Below are 21,441 nucleotides of genomic sequence, written 5' to 3'. Positions count from 1 at the left end.
AAATATACAGTTTAAAAAAAAAAAAAAAGTAGGAACAAAAAAATATATATTCCTTTTCAAAATAATTGAATATAAATAAAATTATATACATACGTATTTTTTAATCTACCTTGAAGAAGCTGATGAATCAAAATATTTTCAACTTCAATATTGAGAAAGAAATTGGATTTTCACCCAACAGTTTCCCTTCCTAATCAGTTTCAATGCCCTTAAGTATTAATTTAGTATGTTTTTACCACTTCAAATACTTCTCTAAGGTCATCAGAGGCCAAACGGGAAAAATAAAGTTCCATGTTGTAGACAAGACAGTTCAGAGTTCAATTTATCAGCATTAAAGTACAGTAGAATCACGTTATTTTCCACTCCCAACCCACAGAGTCACTTCAATATTAACACATGAGCAATAAAATAACCATAAAATGGGAGACAGGTGGTGACAATATTTTCATATAACTATAATCTGTATTTTCTATTTCAACAGAAATAATCCTGTCACCATTATGCCAGAAGTTATACATGGTTAGTAAAATCTCCAAATATTTTTCTATTTGCAGACCACTGTTATATATTTCTAAATATTTTTGTGTTTTATCACCTTGAGATTGTGTCCATGTTGGTAAATTCATAGTATGATGAAATCAACCATAAATAAGACCAACCTAATGACAAAGGATTTCTTCAAAGGATATATTTTTAAATTAGTTTATTTATTAAAACTCCTGAAATATTTGAGAAAACAATAGCCACCAGAAGTCCTAAGCATAATTTACACTTCTAAACAAGAGTAGCCTCTAAAACTGCTAGAATTTTCAAATTCTCTCCATAGCTACCCAGTGTCTAGCTTTTAAGATAATTACAACCTTAAGTAAACTTAGCATACACTTCTATTTGAGTTGGAAATTCTTTCAAAAGCTCAAGAATGTCTGCTGGCAAGACAAGTACTGATATCTTAGATTAAGATACCACCAAATAAATTGTCTTTGGTCCAAAATTATACAAACAATTTCAACAATGCTGGCTTAATCAGGTGTGGCCCTTAAATTTCAAGTCATAAACTATGCATTATTTTGGCTAACATGAGTATCATTTATGTAACATACTTTTCCTATCTGCATCCTTAAAGTAACAAATCACAAGACTCATAACCTGAGTAGGGTTAATATGTAATAGAAACGAGAACAGATACTGGAACTAGGTAGACCAGAATTCAAGCTCTATCCCTTACTGAATAAAACCTTAGGCAATCTTTCAAAGTCTCAATTTCTTCATCTGTAAAATGGAATGTGAGGGTTAAGTAATAATGATATAGATATTCGGTAAATGGGATCTATTATTGCTACTTACTTTATTCAGTCTCTAAAAGAAAAAAATATTATTTATCTCTAAGACATTAGGAAAATAAATATGAAGGGGACATTATCTAGCAATAGAGATGCAGATGTTCCTCCAGGAAGGTCTTAAACTAACATTTTAATCTGTTTTTTCTTAATTATAGATGGTGCTGGATATTTACAGTTATCAGAAGACTATCTGCATTTATCTTATCTATAGTTGGTAGTGGTTTAATCATTTTTCATACTCTGTCAATGTTCTAATGAAAACTCTAAAATATCACAACGAATGTTATCTATAGACCTATCTGCTTCAGTCATACTTCAAATAAAACTTCAACACAAACTAATATCTTTATTATTTCAGTTCAAATATACCAAAATTATTAAAAAATAAGTAAATGTTATTTTCACAAAATTTTTCAAACTTTCTTGAGAGCTTTCATTAGTCATTTCAATTTCAAAGAATTCTATTTATTGCCAAGAAGAAGCAATTTCTTCCTGTCAAACAGTAAAAGTAGAAGCCAGCTCTTTCATGCTGGGAGAAAGTCATTCAAATGAGGGTGATCAATGCACAGGATCCTACGGACCAGGATTTCATGGATTTTAAAAGAATAATATCATAATAAGCCTCATAATATAACTCTTCCAGAAGAGACCAAGGTATCCTGAAATTACTACAACATTTCTTTGCAAAACTTACAGTTACACCAAGAAAAGAAATGTCTCTTTCCAGATCAGTTCGGGTTTATCACCAAAAAAAGTCATGACATCAAATCAACAACAATCAAGACAAAAAAAAAAAAAAAAAATTCCACCATTTTGTTTTATCTTAGCCCTAATCTTGCTCTCTAGCTATGAGAGTAAGCCTGGTTACCCTTTTCAAATATCTGTAGAAAAGTACCATGTCTCTTTCTTCCTTTTCTTTAGGTGTCCCATCTATAATCTAACTGGAAGGAAGAAGGAATTCTGACAGTCCATACTGCAAGTTGTCAGGAGTCAATATCACAGGACTTTCCAATAGAAATCCTTAGCCTGAGTGTGACAGATATGTCCACTGGGACAAGCAGTGCTCTTTTTCTTTCCTCTTCCCTGCTTCCAAAAGACCCTAATATACCAACCCTATCCTTCCTCTATGATTTACACTGACCACATTTCTCTCAAAAATTAAGTTCAATCCTTAACATTCCCTTCCTCATAAAAAGTACTCTAACTTACAACAACCTCTCTCTGTCCCTGCCTTTTTACATTCATCTCTAATTCATTTGTGACATACAATAGTTATAGTAGAGTGAAATCTCCATAAATTTCTAATCCCCTAGGCATATTTTTAAAATTCAGAATTTCTGAAAAATGAGAATATGAGCTCTTATTCATCAGTCTTGATCTTTATTGACAAAATAACTGAAATTTCCTTATAAAATGGATGACTCAAAGACAAAAATACAGTTTCCACTTTTGAAGTCAGCCTCAACAAAGTCATATGAAGCAAAATGTGAAGCAAAATAATTTAAATAAAAATCAGATTAGACATTAAACTATACAACCAATGGCAGTACTCCTCCAAAAGAAGTTGGATGTGGCACAAACAACCTTCAAACCTCAGTTTAGAGGGAGGAAAAGAACTAACGAACAAGAACTAGATGGAAAAAGCAGAAGTTATAGCTGATGGGAAATTTATCTTTGTTCTAACTACAACTCTTCAAGAGCATCAGTTATTAAACTTGGTTTAAGCCATGCTTACAGAATGCATACAAAATATAACTATTTCTAATCTTTTTGATCATAAAGGTGGAAATTCTATTTTATAATATTTACTCATATTATTCTGATGCAAAAACCTTCTAAATACAAACATTTTGAAAGTGAATAAAATTACTTCCTAGTGAGCTATGCTGCCTTTTTACAGTATGAGTTCTGTCACTGCCTTCTTTTCAGTGCATGTTCCTTTGCTGGCCTCTGGCTTACACGGAGACCACAAGCTATGACCCATTGCAGTCAGCTTCAGAGTCCTCACTCCAGTGTGCGTCTCGTTTCTCTGTCACAAGTTTGATGAATTGGGAGTGGCTGGCATAAAGCTTGAGTTTATCACTGATGTCCACCCATTTCACTTTTCCAGCATCATCTCCAGCTTCTAGGGCAAGATTGTCCATTATCTCACCTGGTTACCAAAGAAAAACCATCACCAAAAAAAAGGAATTCATTTATTTATTTCTTTTTCCCAGCATAACTACATCTCCAAGTATTCTTAGTAAAAATAATCATAAATCATTACTGTATCAGTTGGCCAAGAAATTTAAAAATTAAAATATTCCAAGTTGCCTATATTTTAATTAAGTTACTAAATTTCAGGCTGAGCACCAAAAAGAAAGATTTTTCTCTTTAAAAAAGTAAGAATAGTATACTTATCAAAGAGAACATATCAAATGAGTACAAAACCTTACATCAAAAAAAAAATTCCTGAGGGATTAGACACACACAAAAATAAATAAATAAATAAATAAATAAATAAATAAATAAATACAGGCTTAAGTAGACTTTTCTAAGCATGACAAAAAACTACAACAGAAAATATTTATATTTATACAAGCATAAATATATTTATTAAAATATCTCTAATTATTAAAAAATTAAAATAAACATTCTCGGTCATTTTTAGGAATATAAATGGCATATTTCTATAGAACAATTTGGTAATGTTTATCAGGTATTTTTAGAAAGCAAATGCTTCTTTATAAGCATTCAACCAATAAATATCAGAGTGTCTGTGTACCAAACATTAAACTAGGCACTGAATGTACAATAACAATCCAGCAATTCCTCTATGAAGAATTTATCTAAAAAAAAAAAAAACAGCCTGTTAAAGCACTTCCTCTTTATGTCATTTATTTTTTAAATAACTTTCAATTAACTTTACCTATATAATAAGTACTTGTAATAAAATAATAAAGCTAGTGTTTAAAAGAAAGAACTATTATTATATTTTAGCACAGATTCCTAAATACCAATGCTGAAATGATAGCTCTATGTGCATCTTCATTATAACTGCAACATCCAACCATCCATAGAGAAAGAGAACTAAAAAGTAAACCTGAATCCAAAAGTTAAAGTATCAAATTATCTAAATAACAACTCTCTACATCAAGTTTCTTATTAGAATTAATAATGTCTGAAAGGTTCTTTTACTCACCCCTGTGGTCACTTAATAAATTATACAAAACAAATTTTTAAAAATTTAAAGGGAGATGATCTGACATTTAGACTTCAGGAGTCATAATTCCTACCTTAACAAGAAAAAAAGCTGAACTGAAAATTAACAATTCTTCTTATATCCAACAGAGGGCAGAGTCCTTCCCCCTCTTTAGAGGAAAATCCCCTCTAGTTTCCAGAAAGGGGAAATGAAAGTAACCATTTTAAAATATCCCCACCATATCGCCCTTATAGAAAATTATTTTACCAAGGCTTAATCAACCTTAGAGAAGGGAAATACCCAATTCCAGAGCTCTCTGTCTCCTTGTCTGACCTAAGGATGGGAGAAGGAGGAAGAGAAGCCTAGAAGCACTTGTAAAGGTCACAGGTCAAGGGCTCACTAAAAGGCTGAGACCCAAACACTGGATTCTACCCCAAAACTTACTATAACAGGAGAATACAACTGAAGAGCATATCTCAGACCTTATTAAGAAGTCTCTAAGGCAACCCTAAAACAACAGAGTAAGTTAAAAAAATTTAAAAAAAAAAAACAAAAAACAAGGACACTAGAGGAAATTTTAGTCTCTGACTCTTATTATATCTTTAGCAATAAATACAGCTATCCTGGCCAGATAAAAACAAAACTTCACACTAAAGTCCTATTTGCCTTAATTTGTTTTACCAGATAAATTGTGTCCAGCTTTTAAAATACACTGCAGGTATGCTAAAAAGTCAAAAACGCAGTCTGAAGAGACAAAGTAAGCAATAAGACACTCAGATATCTATTTTGGAAGAATTCTTTTTTTTTTTTAAATGGAGAAAAGGAAGTGAAGTGAAAACAATGAACAACATATAAACTATGTAATCAATCTTTTTGGAGGATTAGTTATTATTTTTAACCACTCCCACCAAAACAAAATAACAAATTTGTCCGTATTTCCATTGTATAAACCTGCCTCTAAGTTCTATTTGTATATTTCTTCTCAGTTCTTAATACCAGAAGGATGAATTCTTTTTACTATCTTAAAGTAGAAGAATAGAAATAGTGCCAGAAGTTTCCCCCAAGTTCAACAAGCAAAAGCACAGAGAAGTCACAGATCTTCTAATTCTAGTCTGTTTTATAAATGAATAAACTGAGTCCAAGGGGAAAACTGATTTGCACATTACTACACAGCTCAGAGAAGAGCCATTAGTAGAACAATCAGTTCTCTGACACAGTGTCCTCACTCCATTATGCTTCAGATAAATATCAAATACTTAGGAAATCATCCAGTTTGGCAATCAAATGTGTTTCAAGAAAAGATATTCAATATGTAAATTAAAAATAATAATTAATTTTTAAGATAGCAAATTTCATCTCTTTTTATAACACATTTGATTCTCCCAAATAAATTCTAAAATCCACAGACTAGAAAAAAGCATTCATTTTAAATTTTTTCAATATTTGTAACCTTTCTGATATTGTTTTGGGCTTTAAAAATGCATGCTTATTATTAAAATATTTCAAACACTAAGATAAATATAAATCCCAACTCCTTTATTATTGCCCTACTCTCCCACCCAAATTCCTAGTTGCTTTTATTTTTATCTTATACACAAATGGATACATATTATACAAATAATAGGACAACCTTTAAAAATACATCGTTTTAGTCCATAAATTCAACCTTAATTTCATATGCTACCAATAGTTACTGGTGATAACACTTTTGAAGTTTTGTTCTATGAGTCTTTTAATGCCAATAATCTTGCTTTCATATAAATATAGTCCTAAAATCAATAGTTCATTGTCCTGGGGCCAGGGTTGTGACTCAGTTGTAGAGCACTTGCCTAGCATGCATGAGGCACTGGGTTCGATCCCCAGCACCACATAAAAATAAACAAATAAGGGCTGGGGATGTGACTCAAGCGGTAGCGCACTCATCTGGCATGCGTGCGGCCCGGGTTCGATCCTCGGCACCACATAAAAGATGTTGTGTCCGCTGATAACTAAAAAATAAATATTTAAAAAAATACAATAAAAGTATTGTGTCCATCTACAACTAAAAAATTAAAAAAAAAAAAAAGTTAATTGACCTAAAATGCTAAGATAGTCCAGCTATAACTGCCCCAGTAGGCTGCTTGACTTACATTGATCCTCAATTCCAATCAATCCAATAAACATGAGTATAAAATTACCTGTTTCATCATGGTAGTTCACAGCTTCTGTCTCCATCCATGCATTGTCAGTGTTTCGAGGATCATCAACATATCCCTTATATATCTATTTTTAAAAGGAGGCAGATAAAAAAAAAGTCTAGGGTGAAACGGGAATTGGTAGAACAAAAAAATGTTCAGAAGATTCACTAGATTCAGAAATGTAAACATCCTGTTGTACAACAATGGTTAAATTTTGTTGCATGTATTTTACCAAAATTTTTTAAAAAGAAGAAATGTAAATATCATAGAATCTTTACTGTAGCTTTCAAACACTTCTTTTAAATTTCTCAGGAGACAATATTTTCTTTAGAGGCAGCTTTAAGATTCAAAAACTCCTCCATATCTTAGATTTCTAATTTCAAAATGTGAAAGGGATTGGGGACATAGCTAAATGGTAGTGCAAGTGCTTTTAGCATGTGGGAGAGCCTGGGTTTAATCACTAACATCAGGGGGAAAAACTGAAAATAGTCCTTTTGGGGGCTGGGGATACAGTTCAAGTGCTAGAGTGCTTGCCTCACATGCACAAGGCACTGGGTTCAATCCTCAGCACCACAAAAAAAAAAAAAAAAAAGAAGAAGAAGAAGAAGAAGAAAGAAAAGAATCCTTTTGGCCCATAAGATTTTTTTTTAAAAAGCTCCACAATTTAGGCATTTTTCTATTTTAATAATTTCTGTGATTATAAGTTCATAAATAGAAAGGTAGATTTTCTACTTAAACAAAGGAGATCTATAAATAAAACTAACATATTTAAGCTGTTAATACATGAAAAGATTTGGTTCTAGTCATCTAACACAAATGTGATACAAAAAAATAAATACATAAAACTGGATAACATAGACAAAAGATTAAGAAGTTCTAATTCCGGAAAGAAAACAAAGTAATCCAAATAAAAGTAAATGAAAAGAAAAGAAAATTTATTCCTTTCCTTATTATTAGTGCACATATACCTTTTAAGGTGTTTTTTTTAATTTTTAAATTTTTTAAATTTTTAATTTTTTAAATTAGACCTGAGATTTAAGTAGTTATATACCTGAAAAACTCTTATAAAATTTAAAATGTGAATGTCCTTTCAGAGAAAGGATTCATGCAAACAAACAAAAAAGAGGAAAGAGGGCTGTTGGATGTATACTCAGCAGATAAAAAAAGAGCTTATCTGTCACATTTGGTCTACAGAAAAAAACTAAAAGAAATTATTATTAAATTTACCTAAAGCTATAAAAGTTTAAATAGAAATGTATTTTAAAGTGAAGATCTACAGCCTAAATTTTTTATGAATATATTTTTCAAATACACAAGGAGTTTTATTTTCTTTAGAGAAGGTTCTTTTAGGTTGCAGATATATTTTAAGTCATTTTTTATTAATTCACAGGACTAAATCCCTTCTGGAAACCATCAGTTCTTACCACTAGATGTTCCTGGCTGAAGAGTTTATGCAACTGTTCCTCTATTTCTCTCTTTTCAGCACTGGATTTTTGTAAGGAATTAAGAGCTTCCTCACCAAATTCTCTTTTCAGTGTAGCACTAATCTTCTCTCCTGGATCTACCATCCCCTAAGAATCATATTATTTAAAAAAAAAAAAAAAAAAAGAAGAAGAAGAAGAAGAAGTAATAAGCTTTGATTTATTAATGAAATATTTACTGAGGTACAACAGACCATTATTCAATCAGCCTATAATAATGGTCCTCATTCCTCTGTAATATGCTCTTCTCTAAACCATTTGTTTCTAGTAGAAGTAGCCAATAAATGTACCTTATCTATTTGGCCACAGTGATTATCCAAAGTTAGCCTATGGTAAGCCAATCAAATTCATATCCTGACACTTTTCCAAACTTAAAGGAGAGAAGGCCAGAGGCAAGAAAGAATACAGCAAATAGAGTCATCCCAATTGTCCATTCCATTCCAGCCGACTGATCTCATCTCCTTGGTATTCACAGGACACACCAGACCTACTCCCACCTGAAGGCCTTTACACCTGCTATAATCTTTGTCCAAGATGTTTTTTCATAGATGCCTACATGGTTCATTCATTCGCTTCCTTCAGATTACAAACATCACTATCTAAAATTGTGAATTCTCATACACTTCTTAGTCTCCTACTTTGCTTTAATTTCTTTCTTAATACTTAGCATTTCCTAAGGTAAAATATATTTAACTTCTATTATCTCCCTCTCTGGAATGTGAGCACTATAAAACAAGGATGTTTGTTTATGTTGCTGTGTTGTACCTTCAGTGTCTAAGATACTAGTCAACAAAGAGAAAATACTCAAATTATATTGAGTAGATGAATAACTCAAAATTTTATCAGTAACCATAGTTACCTCATCAGAATGTCAAATGACAATTAAAATATAAGTTCCTATGATGAAAACATTATGACATTGTTGCACTGAGCACGAGTGAAGTCTAATGATTTGGTTCATAATAATTAGTCTAAGCTTTTATTAGAATCAGCTTAGATCTTTAATTCCATTCTACTCTTATCCTACAAAAAAATTATTTCGGATAACAGTACATTTATAGAATATTTATTATATTAAATCATCTCCATTTCACAATACAGAACAAAATAGAAAACCTTCTACACACATATGATACATATATTAAAAGTCACTTCAAATATCATACTGGCATAAATTCAAACTAAGGTATACTTGGTTGACAAAAGTATATTTTTCCTAATATTATGGAAATTTTTAAACTAAAAGGAATAATAAGTAAAAAATGCTATCTTTTTTTACTATGTATAAAGTATCAGAATTTAATAAATAATGCTAAAAATATTACCTTCGATTTGAAATAGTGGTTAAGATGGGACCCCACATTAGTTAGTGCCTATTCTATTTTGTAAGGTAGATATGATTACTTTTATTTTAAAGATGAGGCCTAAACTGCATGTCATCCAGTTGCAAGTAAAAAGGCCAGAACACAACCTGAGATCTACCTCTAAAGTCCACGTGTTTTTACAAAAATGTTAAAATTAAACTCAGATTCTACACTTGTTATTAAAAATGCCACTTCATTGCAGTGATGAAAGATGATGGAAATAGGCAGAAACTCAGGAGAAATGGAGTAGTAAAGATCCACACACAAAAACCCTGTAGGAAATAAAGTAACTAAAAAGGACTTAAAACATTAATTTGATTTAATTGCAATGCTTACCCCTGGAATTGCCCATTCTCCACAGTCTTTCCTTTTTATTGCAACAAACTGTAAGATGTGTTTCCCAGAAACAGGGTGGGTGATTTTATTTCCACTGCTATCCCTTTTCCACCTGTGAATAGTAATGAAAGATCGTAGCTCATTTAGAACAAAGACCAAGGTTCTATCTCAAGCCAAGACAAAATTATAAAGATATATTTTTCTTTCTAACACAATATATTTAAATTTACCTCAAATAAGTTTTATACAAGAAAAACTATTCTTTTTTTCATTTGAAATATTCTACATTAAGCATTGTTACAAGCAAGGACAAAAGTCTACTACACATAAAAGATACTGTGCTCTCACTGTAATGAAAATTCAGGATATTAACAGTTTTCAGTTTTTACTATTTAAAGTACTATCCAAAAAAAAAATAGTTTAAGAACAAACAGAATTGAAAGAAAGGGTTGTAAACATTTCTTTTTAAATACAAAGGTTTTTTTTAAAAAAAAATTATAGGTTGAAAAAAGAAAAAAGACCTGGCAACATTTGCATTTAAAAGTTCACCCTGAGTTATAAGAAAAGCAGATTACCTGATACAGTTTTACTCAGTATCTAAAGCAGTGTTTTTTCAATCTTTATGCCCTCTTTTGATTAAAAAAACAAAAACTCACTCCATTCTTTAATCTAATTTTATATTTTGAATTGAATTACATGGTCTTATAAAAAGTATCAAGGTATGTTAATTTCAGAACATACTTTTTGTAACTATGATCACCTTTCCCAGAGATGACAAATGTACCTCCCCCTTCCTAACCTCCACCACACTGTTCTGATGGTCTCTTAGGCGAAGGTAAAGATTTTAAACTTCCAATACTAACTCAAAAGAAAATCTATGATCTGATCATTTCTCTGAATGAGACTCAATAAAATATTCTAGCTTGGATATGAGTTTCCAGGTGGCTTTTTATATAACAGCTGACTATCATATCCAACCTAAAATTCTCCCCAGAAATAACTTACAGTCTATCAGTAGAGTTACATGTGTATACATGAATAAGTTATCAAGATGGTAATAATTTGTATAGGGTAAACAGAAATGAAAGAATAACTATTATAAGACAACATCTATTTTTAAGATACCAGACAGAAGAATAACATAAGCAAGAAGCAAAGCAATAAAATAAATAATGTGTTCAAGAAACTGAACATCTGTATGGGGTCTAGTACTGTGGGTATTATTGAGGAAAAGATGGAGGATGAGGCTGAGGAAGCAGGCAAAGTGTTTACATGACAGCAGTCATGAAATTCCTCTGATTAGAGAGCCAGAAAATATTTTAAGCAGGATAAAGCAATTAAAATTTAGAATTAGAAAGCTCCCTCATTTTGACAAGAATAGTGGTTGGTTGAGAGGGAATCAAGACTAGGGGCAAGAAGACAAGCTAAAAGGTTACCACAATCCATGTAAAAGATAATGAGAATGGGAAGGGAGGCAGACAGTGAAATGGAGAGAGAACAGATTTTTTTATTTTACTGAAATCTGTTTATATAACACTTATTATATATCTGATAAACAGATATAAATCTGTTTATATAACACTTTTTATATACATTTAAGTGCTTTAAGATATTTATTTATTTAAGCTTCAAAACAACATCATAAAGTAGTTGTATTATCTTATTTCACAGACATGGAAATGAGGCAGAGCAAAGTCAGATAACTTATCTAAGACAACAGTGTTAATAAGGGTATAAACCAAGATTTGAACCCAGGCAATCTGGTTCTAAAATCTGAGCTCTTATTATTGCTATCTATTTAACTAAAAAAGCAGAATGAATGTATTAATCAGATGAGAGGTAATAAGACAAATGACAGCTCTGTTCACTCATAAATATTTACTGGCACCTATTACAAGGAGATAGGAAAACAGACTTAACACAGAGCCCCTGCTTCACATCCAGACAGTCTGACAGCCATGGCCAGAAAGGATCAATGAAAAGCAAAAGAAAGAGATGCTGCCAGGTAAGAAGACAGGGCCAGAATAATGAAGAGCTGTCTGCCTACTATGTTTGTATTCTTAGATTTTATTTTGACCCTTTTTTAAGGATTTTAAGCAGAAGTTATTTGCTATGTTCTTTTTAAATATATATATATATATATTTATTTAGTTGTAGATGAACACACAGCATCTTTATTTATTTTTATGTGGTGATGGGGATTGACCCAGTGCCTCACACATGCAAGGCAAATACTTTACCACTGAGCTATAGCCTCAGCCCCTTTGCTATGTTCTTTATTAGTACTAGATATATAACATCAAAGTAAAAATATTTCTTGATACAAAAGAAGTAAAGTTTCATTTTAATTAACAAACTTCATTACTATTTACTGACATCATTAACATGTGATATGTAACGATAATATATGATAATATATGCCCTACTGACATTCTCTAACCACTTCTGATGGCATACACCTTCCTGTGCTTAACCAAAAATGAAAAGAAAATGATATTGCCATTAATTATTTGAACTAAGTTTATTCACAGTAATACACAACACTTCCTATCTCATTTTAACTTTAAGGAATGTGAAGGAACTTATTGGGAATTTGAAAATTTCATACTTGCCCTGAAGATTCTGAACTGGAAAGTTTGTGAAACTGTACTATACAATGCTGTTTTGAATCTTGAAATACATGAAAGAAAGGGGGATGGAATCTTCATGCCCATGTGATTCTTATGATTACTCATTATGGCTAAAGGAAAAAGTACAAAATCTAAAGCCACATATCCCTGATTCAAATTTCAGATCTGAAAGATTTAGATAAATCACTTACCCAAGTTAAGACTTCATTTCCAAATCTATAGAATGGATGTACTGATACCTACTCTGAGAAATCAAAGTAGGACCTAGAAGAATGGCTGTAGTAGAGCATTATTTTTAATAATCCATTTAAGTCTTGTTAATTCTTCCTTCAACATCTTTCCTTCTTCTTATCCCTACATTTTCCTGCCACTCATCTATTTAGAGCAATTTATCAATTAATACATGCATTATTAAGATAATAAACATCAACCTAAAAGTACAGACCCATCACTTTGGGTAAGGCAACAACTCATGGCAGAGAGGGTCTGTCACCTCATACAGGCTACGAAACAAACAGAGAGAGAGGGGGCCAGGGTCTCAATATTCCCTTCAAAGGCATGCCCCTGATAACCTAGCTTCCTCCTCTAGGCCACACATCCTAGAAGTTCCACTACCTCCCAAAAGTACAACAGAGTGGCAACCAAACCTTTAACATATGAGCCTTTGTGGGACACTTAAGACCCAAACTATAACATGCCTCTGGCCCCCAAAGGCTCATGTCCACTTCACAACACAAAATACATTCAGTCCATCTCCAAGAATTCCCAGTATTGCTGAAAAGTCCAAGTCCAAAGTTTCCTCTGAGACTCAAGGCAATTCTTAGCTGTGAACTTCTGTAAAAATCAAAAAGTTACAAACTTTCAAAACACAATGGCTGGGAATGAATAGGGTAAATATTCCCATTCCAAAAGGAAGGAATAGGAGCATAGAAAGGAAGAAAAGGACCAAAGTAAGATGGAAACACAGCAGGGAAAACATTATATATTGTTAACTCCATGTGTCATCAGGAGCACAAAGTAACATGATGGGACCTCCAAAAGGACTGGGCAGCCCCATCCCTACAATCTTGTTGGATGAAGCCTACTTTTCTGGCTGGGATCTCAATCGCAGCCTTGGCTTCATTCTCACAACGTTACACATCATTCTGTAAGGGGCTATGTTGCAAGGAGGCCTACACTACCATACAATGCCTGACCTTCCAAGATTTCCTTTGCAATCTTGCTGCATTCTGCATACCTGCAAAACCAGCATCACACAGATGACACCAAGGTCTGCTGCCTGTAGGAGCTATACCAGGACCCAACAGAATCAAATCTGCAGAGTCTCTGAATGCCTGAACACAGGGAAAATGATCCCAAGGAAATAGTTCTGTAGTTGGACCTGAGTGAGCAGAGTTCTCTGCTCAAATATGAGTCTTGGAAACAAGTGTACCTTTTTTATACCTTTGAATCTGTGATGGGTGGGTTCCAACTGATACCTGAAATACCCTCAAGGCATCTTTCCTATTATCCCAATATAAAGTTTCTTTTTTATGGTGCTAATCTTTTTAGCAATTGTACCCTCCTTAAAAGCAACTTTAACTTCTCCCCTTTTCCGCCGAACTGTAAGTTTTTCAGATATTTCCACTCTGCTTTTTGCTCCCAAATCTCACTGCAAATCTGGCTAAAACAATCAATAATATCTTGCTACTGACAGAATTCTGTGCTGCCTTGAAATTTCCTCTGTAAGATTAATTAATCCATCACCTTTAAACTCAGTCTCAAGCTGAGCATGGTGGCACACACCTGTAATCCCAGAGGCTGGGACAGGAGGATCTCGAGTTCAAAGCCAGCTTCAGCAAAATCAAGGTGCTAAGCAACTCAGTGAGATCCTTTATCTAAATAAAGTACAAATAGGGCTGGGGATGTAGCTTAGTTCTGAGTTCAATTCCCGATAGCTGCCCCCCAAAAATAAATACATAAATAAATAAACTTTGCCTCCCACAAAGTCTCAGGACATGCACAAAAGGTAGTCAAGTTCTTTGACAAAATGTAACACATACAAATGGACTCTAGTCCAATTTCCAAGAGAGTCCTCATTTACACTTCATGAGCCTGGCCTTTTCTCTTTATATTCCTAACAGCATTCTGGTCTTCTGAGCTTTCACTAGAATCACCCACTAGGCTCTGTCTACAGCATTCTAGGGTTTATCTAGCCTGCTTCTCCAAACTTTTCCAAATTTCTCCCATACGCTAATTTCAAAGGCCTGAACCACACTGTCAGGTATAATCACACCAATGACTCCACTTCTCAGTACTAATTTTCTGTGTTAATTTCTGACACTGTGATTAGATACCTGAAAAAAATCAAATTATAAGGATGAAAGATTTACTGTGGTCCATGATTTCAGTCCATGGTAGGTTGGTTCCAGTGTATTTGGTCCTGTGACAAGAAGGGGAAGGATATGGCAGAGGTAACTACTCACTTCATGATGGTCAGAAACCAAAGGGAGGGTGGGGGGTGGGGGAGGGATGTGTGTCAGGATCCCAGCATCCTCTTCAAGGCCCCTCAATGACTTCACTTACTTCCACTAGGCCCCACCTCTTAAAGGTTCCACCACCCTCCCCCCAACAGTGCCACAGGCTGGAACCAAGCCTTTAATACATGGGCCTGTGGGATAAATTTAAGATCCAAACCATGAGTTGCTAATATACAAGTTTCCAGCTTCCCTTTTCTGCTTCTTGTCCTCTTACTAGCATTATAGTTCCACTTCAAACCTTCCTATGTTTAGCCAACTTCACAACATTGGAAAGAAACCAATAATGCCAGTAGTATTTTTTTACTTCAGGTCATTCACAAGAATGCATTCACTGTTCCTTTCTCACTTAAACCATAAAAGTTCTAAGAGAATTGTAGATAGAAAAATAGGTAGGATGGTAGGTAGATAAGTTAGTAGGTAGGTAGATGAATGGATGGACAAAAGGACAGAGAGATGGAAGAAAGGGAAGTTGTAAGGAGTAAAGATCAGTTGGGACAGGGAATTGAAAGGGTAAGAGAACAGGACAGGATGGTATTAGTGCCTCTTTTCAGTAACTTTAAAATAAGGCAAATAAACTGCCTTCCTAGAGTCAAAAACTTCCTAGAGCTTCAAATCATTATCATAGCTCAGATCAGAGAAAAACAGTCTCCTTGAGAAAGGGAAGGTATCCAAAATATCAAAACTAAAAAAAAAACATCAAGGATATTTGCATTATTTAAAGAAGGAAAGTAACCATTATGATAGGGAACGCGATGGTCAGTAAACAAATTATAAAAATAAAAAGAAGAAGAATGGTAGATATAACAGAATATTCCAGACGCACTGGAAAAGATGTTTCCTGTGGAAATGGCTAAGTCCACCTAAATATTAAATTTACCTACCTTCTTTTATTTAGATTCATGGAACCAACCCAGGTAGCCTTTAACAGATGAATGAATAAAGAAAACGTGGTATGCATATATACAATAGGATAGTACTAAGTCATAAAGAAAAGTGACATTATGGCATTTGCCAGTGAATGGATGGAACTAGAGACTATCAAGGACAAGAAGCTAAGTGAAATAAGCCAATCAGAAAAATCAAAGACTGAATGCAGATGCTAACTGCTAATGGACAAGGACGGGGCGGGGGGTGAAGGATAGAAGTTAATTGGATCAGACAAAGAGAAATGAAGGGTAGGGGGGAGATAGGATGAGAATAGGAAAGACAGTAGAATGAAACAGAATTAAGCTTCCTATGTTTATATGAATACAGAATCAGTTTTAGTCCACATCACATACATTCTTGTGATTACAAGAATGGGAAGTTATGTTCCATGCGTGTATAACATGTCAAAATGCACTGTCATGTACCTAAAAAGAATAACTAAAAAAAGAGTATACTATGTTACACCAGTAGCAATTTCATATATCTTGTGTTTACTGCATTTTTTTATTACATTGAGAATCCGCATCAAATAATTGACCTTGGATTCTTACACACATCCTCTAAAGTGCCTACTCAATGCCAAAAACAACTAGACAATCCATTAAATATCTAGTGAACTTAACTTTAAATGCTTAATTTACTCATACAACATAAAACTGCAACTTTACACTTATATCATGATAATTTTAAATGTCCCATTAAAATATGGATTATATTTACGTGTGTGCATATGTGCATATACATGTATGTGAACATATATACACATATTTATAAATACATCTATAAATACATCTATAAATATTTGTATGTCTATAAGTATGCAGATTTACATATATGCATATAGATATACTATACCTACACACATGGAAACACACACATATAGCTACAGTCTACATTTTTCTAATCACTTAGCTCTTTACTAAAATATTTCATTTGGTTCTCACCTGGTTATAATAGGATCTGCAGCATGGTTTGGGCCCCATCGCCCCAAAAGCCCCCGGCCAACCAATCCTGTTCGCCCTGCAGGATTTCTGGGGGAAAATAAAAACATAAAATCAATTAAATGAGTTCATCTTTTTTAACCCAACTTGCTATAACCCCCCCCACACACACAAAGTGCACTAGAAGAGAAATGTATTTCCTCATAAATCTAGAAATATTGTCACATATCTACCACTGAAATCATATCACATAATACTGTTACTTAAATTTTCTGTTGCACATGTCTTAAGCTTTAGATTTGATCTGTATGATCTGATTTCCAAAGTGTTTCTACAATATACAAATTTGTTTCAGTTTTCATGTGTGCACCGAAATCCAAACTGAACCTAACTGGACCCTTAAACTGCTCTGTACCCAAATATCTATCTCTACAACAGTTTATCTTTCAGGATAGCCAACTTCTCTTTACTTTCTCATCATTCTCTTTTCCTATTCCAGTCTCCCACAACCCTTCCCATTATTTTATATTACATTTTTAGGGTCATTTTCCTAAGTGGGTTCAAGACATTGCTATATCAGTGTATCACTGAGATTTTGGTATGTAAACATACACATATATAAACATAAACATATACATATATGTATACATACACACACATAGATGTTTTGTATACACGTATATATATTCATGTGTGTGTGGTACATTTGCACACACATAAATAAATATAACACAAAGTAAGATATTGATATCATCTTTATAAAATTAGATTTTAGTGTACTAGAAATCTATTAGATTTCCATTTGCTTTATAACATAATAACATAACCCAGTGTTAAAAGTCTGTCAGATAAATATATCAACACTCATGCCTGAGTAACTTTAGTCGACATTCTTTAAATGTTCAACTTTCATTATATACCAATAAAATGATCTAATCAGTAATAGCAGGAAAAAGAACAAGGTGGTCAACATACATTTTCTATTCTATGTAAAAACACACTCTTGAACACAAATGACCAAAGCCAATGTAAAGAGAATATTACTTTATATAAGAACAAAGTTTATAACTTGTAAACTAGAAACTGTGAAGCAGACATACAGAAATTATCATATAGCCTGAGAAACAGAGAAAATTGTTTTCAAAGAAACAAAAATGAACCCAACATATAGGGAAATAGAAATTGGCTTCTGTTTGAATCCTAACTAAAATAATAACCTATCTTGGCTTTGCTGCCTATCATTTTCACTGTGTGTGTGTGTGTGTATGTGTGTGTGTGTGTGTGTATATATATATATATATACTTTTATATATTTTACTCAGAAAAGAACCTAAGGAATAAATTAAATTCAAGAGTTAACTTAAGAAGACTCAATGATCATTGGAAAGTAAATAAGTTTTGATAAAGGGAAGAATTTAGCAACACTGAAGGGCCAGGTTGCAGTGAAAGAAACACTACCACCTCCTTGTTCTAAAGAAACTAAAATAAAGATTGTAACATTTTTATAAGGTTATAACCATAATTGTGATTCTTATCATTTTACACAGGGTATGCTAATTTTCACATTTACTCCTCATTTCTGTGTCTTCTTAAGGAAAATGGATAATTTTTGAGTTGTGTAGAAAAATCATTTTTCAAAGTACACCAAAACATTGCTGATAAAATTATTGAGTTAGTTATAGTCTTACTTTGGATAAATTCTTACTTTAAGGCATCAATAAAAACTAAAACTACAATTTTCAATCCTTTCTGTAAATTTATTCAATTAATTATTTCTACCTTCAAGATAAAATTATGAAAAAATGCATTTAAATTCTGACTTAGCTACTTATACTCTTTCCATATCTGTAAATAGAAACTAAAAACATATAACCATAGTTTTGAAGATTTAATTAGATTGTATATATAAAATTTTTGCACAATGTTTGGCACATACAATCATATAATAAATTTCAGTTATCTTTTCTACATTTTGAAGACCATTATTGTAAGATGCTCCATTCCCAATACCTACCGAGGTCTTCCATTTTCAATCTCATACAGGCCATTCTGACTCTTTCTCTCAACATGCCCATCCTTTTCATTAAACTTGGGAGAAAAGTTACTTTCACTGTAATGAGAATACCAATACAAATCAAGACATAATCATTCAATACTACCAATAACTTAATAATAAGTCTATTATTATCTATTATTCATAAGTGACTTCCTTGAATGAATAAATTTTTAAAGGTTAGTTTTTATTTACATATCCATCTAATTTCTTCAGAATAGTTACTTAAGAAGAAAAAAAAATTACAAGGATGTGTATTATTACTATATTTATAAATCATCTTAGAAGAACTACTGGCAAAAGAACTGAAGGTCCTCCCCATACTATTAAAAAAAAGTCTACACTACCTTCAGCAACAAAAAATTGTTTGTAGAACATTATACGATTAGTATTTTGTAGTTCCAAAAGTAAGATTCCTTTTTATATTCTTTTGTTTGTTTGTTTTTCTCTACTGGGGATTGAAACAAGGCAGTCTCTACCATTCAGCTACACCCCTAGCCCTTTTATATTTTATTGAGACAAGGATGCACTAAGCTGCTGAGGCTGGCATCAAACTTGCAATCCTCAAGCTTCAGCTTTCCAATTAGCTGGGAGTTCAAGTGTGCACTACTAGACCTGATAATCTTGATGTTTCAATTGTTTAAAATGTTAATTTCTTCAAATGTATACTGATTAGTATTATCAAAGTACACTCTTAAAACAATAAATTTACCGCACAGATTAAAAACACATATGTGGATTGTGATTATTAAAAACACATATAAATGCTAGAAATATTCTAGATCTTGGTCTTGGTTGTAGTTACAGAGCTATACAAATACAATTTTGCTGAGCTTCACCTGCACACTTACAAGAAAATGTGGACTTAACTGCATTTATAGCACCCCTCAACAAAAACATTTTAACCACTTAAACTATATAACTGAACTACTTTCCTCACCATTAGGACATCATTGATGTAACTATACCAATAGTGGATAAAGAGTTGTGTGGCACTGGTTAGTTCCTGGACAGTTCTGACATATGTTTTACTTTTTCTTGCTATAACAATTTCAATAAATGAATAAAGAAATACTTGTGATCTGTTTGGGGAATAATATCCAATTTGAATGATCCAGACATTCTCTCAAGATTTTTAACCAATATGCCACACACAAATATTAAAAAATTAAATGATAAAAACCATGAAATTATAAAACCAAAATTATAATGTTTTGAGATTCTAGAAATTAAATCATTTTTTAAAAATGTAAATCTAGTTATAAATGAAACATTAATATTAGTAATAAGGCTTGACTCAGATAGTGATACAAAGTTAACTCAAAAAATAAATTGAAAGAACAAAAAAATGTATTCCATCTTCATCTATTTACATTATATAGCACCCTGCCAATATTATTAATCTTTAATTGTGTTTAATGTCTGTATGTAACAGATGTATAAATATGTACAACCTCTAAAATGGGGGAAATGGAACTCATTTAAAGCTAATAATTTCTCCACAGATGTCATCATGACTAATATCCTAAGACTATCATAAAGTTACAAACATTACCTGTGAGTACAATAAGAAAACCATGAGTCAAAATCAAATCACAGGAATAAATCCATGGTGACGTTTAACAATGTAATAAATTATTACTAGACCTATTCAATTAGCAAATGTCTTTATTTAGCACTGGGTAGTTTACAATAATTATTGTGAGAGGACTATCATTTATAATAAACTTAATGAATCAAACTTTTTAAATAAAATGTTCTAAAAGTAATAAGACAATGTAACAAAATGGTTAAGAGAATCAATTCTGGAATCAGACTGAATCTAAGTACAAACTATACCATCTAGTATCTCTGCAACCATAGGCAAAGGATAAACTTTTTGTGCTTCCATTTTTTGTTTTTTTTTATTTAACATATAAACATCATACATATTTATGGGTAGTGTGATAATCTGTTCCATATATAGAATTGTGATGACTGAATTCGAGTAATTAGCATTTCTATCTCCTTAAACATTTATCATTTTTTTATGGTAGGAAGTTCTGGTGTGTTGTTGCAAAGGAGGATGACTATAGAGAGCAGTATGTACTGTACATAAAAGCTAGAAGAATGGATTTTGAACATTTTTACCATAAAGGGCAAATATTTGAGGAGACAGATATGTTTAACCTCATTTAAACATTACAAAATATATACATTCATCAAAATATCACATAGTACCTCATTAATATGAATAGTTTTAATGTATATGTTTAAAAATAAAGTTAGCCTGGGGATATAACTCAGTTGAAGAGTGCATGCTTAGCAATCCCCAACACTAAAAAATAATAATAATAAAAGTAAATCTAGTTAATAACTACTCAGGCATGATGGCACATGACTCTAATACCAGCAATGTGGGAGACTGAGGTAGGAGAATCGAATCGCAAGTTCGAAGCCAACCCAGGCAACTTAGTCAGACCCTATTTCAAAATTAAAATTAAAAAAAAAAA

General features: G+C 32.5%; 1 protein-coding gene across 4 annotated transcripts in view; it reads right to left on the bottom strand.

Moving 5' to 3' along the window:
* Positions 1 to 882: 882 nt before the first annotated feature.
* The window catches only part of Nudt9 (nudix hydrolase 9), a 29,919-nt gene continuing 9,360 nt past the window's right edge, over positions 883 to 21,441 (bottom strand). For 3 of the 4 annotated variants that reach the window (XM_076864528.2, XM_076864530.2, XM_076864531.2), the window contains exons 3-8: positions 18,911 to 19,006; positions 16,900 to 16,986; positions 9,880 to 9,991; positions 8,123 to 8,269; positions 6,699 to 6,783; positions 883 to 3,492 (exon numbers count right to left, since the gene is read on the bottom strand). In XM_076864528.2, coding sequence (XP_076720643.1) covers positions 3,314 to 3,492; positions 6,699 to 6,783; positions 8,123 to 8,269; positions 9,880 to 9,991; positions 16,900 to 16,986; positions 18,911 to 19,006 — 706 coding nt within the window. In that variant the 3' untranslated portion in view covers positions 883 to 3,313. The remainder of the gene's footprint in view (positions 3,493 to 6,698; positions 6,784 to 8,122; positions 8,270 to 9,879; positions 9,992 to 16,899; positions 16,987 to 18,910; positions 19,007 to 21,441) is intronic. The other variant, XM_076864529.2, reaches the window with a different exon arrangement.

Source organism: Callospermophilus lateralis, chromosome 8, assembly GCF_048772815.1.
Source record: "Callospermophilus lateralis isolate mCalLat2 chromosome 8, mCalLat2.hap1, whole genome shotgun sequence".
Classification (NCBI taxonomy): domain Eukaryota; kingdom Metazoa; phylum Chordata; class Mammalia; order Rodentia; family Sciuridae; genus Callospermophilus; species Callospermophilus lateralis.
Note: the sequence above shows the minus strand (reverse complement) of the source record. Positions and strands in the feature narration are given on the sequence as shown.